At 53.9% G+C, this 1,608-nt stretch overlaps 1 protein-coding gene across 1 annotated transcript; it reads left to right on the forward strand.

The window, feature by feature from the left end:
• The first annotated feature begins 202 nt into the window (after positions 1 to 202).
• On the forward strand, positions 203 to 1,377 carry CUNH6orf15 (chromosome unknown C6orf15 homolog). Its single transcript, XM_007951461.2, has 2 exons — positions 203 to 278; positions 503 to 1,377. The coding sequence occupies exons 1-2, from the start codon at positions 212 to 214 to the stop codon at positions 1,375 to 1,377; spliced, it is 942 nt and encodes a 313-aa protein (XP_007949652.1). The 5' UTR covers positions 203 to 211.
• Positions 1,378 to 1,608: the final 231 nt, after the last annotated feature.

Here is a 1,608-nt window from a genome sequence, read left to right on the forward strand (position 1 = left end):
AGGAAAGACGCCAGGTTGGGGAGACACCTAGCTTCCTTTGGGACATTCAAGTGGCACCTGTTTCCACAGACCGAATTAGAAAGGAGAGTGGAATGTAGATATTTATTGTCTTCAAACCACTGACCCAGCCTGTTTCTGCTGTCCCCCGCCCCATGAGCAGGATAAAGGACTGGCCGTCCCGGGGCTGAGGGAGATGCTAGAGCTGAGGACAATGCAGGGCCATGTGGCAGGGAGCTGGGCTCTGCTGGGCCTGCTTCTGGTCTATTTTCATCTCACAGGTATAGAGGCTCTGCTCAGCCCTTGGACAGGAAGGAGGGTAGCATGGCTCTCAGGGGAACTAGAATTAGGGGAAGGGATAAAGGCAGGAAGGATGTACATTTGGGTCCTCTAGGGAAGTAAGAGCTGGAGTAGGAAAGGGCTGGGAACCAGGGAACCAGGGAAAGGGGAACATTGGGATCAAACATGACAGTCCATTGGTTGATTTATCTTCTCTTTCCCTCAGGTCTATTTGCCAGAAGCATCAGTGCAGTGGAGAAGAAAGTCTCACAAGACATGGAGACCAATTTACCTCTGCTAGGACAACCTTCCTTGGCCAGGTCCTCTGACTCTGAACATCCTCAGACCAAGGCAGATGCTGGGTCTAATGGCATGGCAAAGGGTCACCTGAAGCCCATGATGTCTCTATCTGATGGCTCTCAGGCTGCAGGAGGTCCTGGGGTGCAGAATTGGCCTTCATCCGAGGGGCTGCCTTCTGTGGACTCCTGGCCCCCTCGGGGTTCTTGGCCGTTGATGGCTGCTGCAGTTGAGGACCATCCTGGGGACTTGCTGCCAGAAAGACTTGCTGCCCTCCCTATGAGCAGTGGCCCTTTGCGTGAAGGTCCTTCCGCATACTCTGCAGGCGCCTCCCCAGGTGCTTCCCTCCTCCACCAGGACTCTGGGCCTAGACAGCCATGTTGTTCTAATCTCCTGGGAGCCCTAGGGGAAATCCCTTCCCAGCACCCACCCTGGTCTCTCATTAACAGGATCCGTCAACCACTTCTGCCTGGTCACCCCTGGGGGACCCTGATTCCCAGTGTGTCTTGGGGAAGTGGGCGTCCTGGAACTGGCTGGGGGACAAGGCCCATGCCACCATCCTATGCAGGAAGCTGGGGTGACAATAATCAATACCCAGGCACCAGCTGGGGGAATATCAATCGATACCCAGGTGGCAGCTGGGGGAATATTATTAGGTATCCAGGGGCCACCTGGGGGAATATTCACCCATTCCCAGGTACCAGTAATCAATTTCCTCCCAGAATTCTCCGTCCTCCTGGCTCTTCTTGGAACATTCCGACTGGCTTCCCCAATTCTCATGATGCTGGGTCACAATGGAGTTAGAAGTGTGACGGGTGGGGTAGGATCCCTAAGGTAGAAGTCAGAGAGGGGAGTCCTGCCTCCCATCCTTGCACTGTGAGCTGAATCAAGATTCAACCAGCTTCTCTACCAGCTTTGTCTCCACTACTCACTGTCTCCCCTGCCCCTCTCTGCTGATCAACAATAAAACACAAGCAGTTAGGAAATTTGCTTCTCTCAGCGCCTTCTTTTTTCTGGTTGTAAACTGAAGTGGGT

Source organism: Orycteropus afer, unplaced genomic scaffold (genome assembly GCF_000298275.1).
Source record: "Orycteropus afer afer isolate SDZICR_OR568_19922 unplaced genomic scaffold, OryAfe1.0 scaffold00294, whole genome shotgun sequence".
NCBI lineage: Eukaryota > Metazoa > Chordata > Mammalia > Tubulidentata > Orycteropodidae > Orycteropus > Orycteropus afer.

Coding starts and splice junctions, on each gene's coding strand:
- CUNH6orf15 (XM_007951461.2), top strand. CDS start 212: ATGCAGGGCCATGTGGCAGGGAGCTGGGCTCTGCTGGGCCTGCTTCTG. Junction 279..502: donor GGTCTATTTTCATCTCACAG/GTATAGAGGCTC, acceptor TCTTTCCCTCAG/GTCTATTTGCCAGAAGCATC.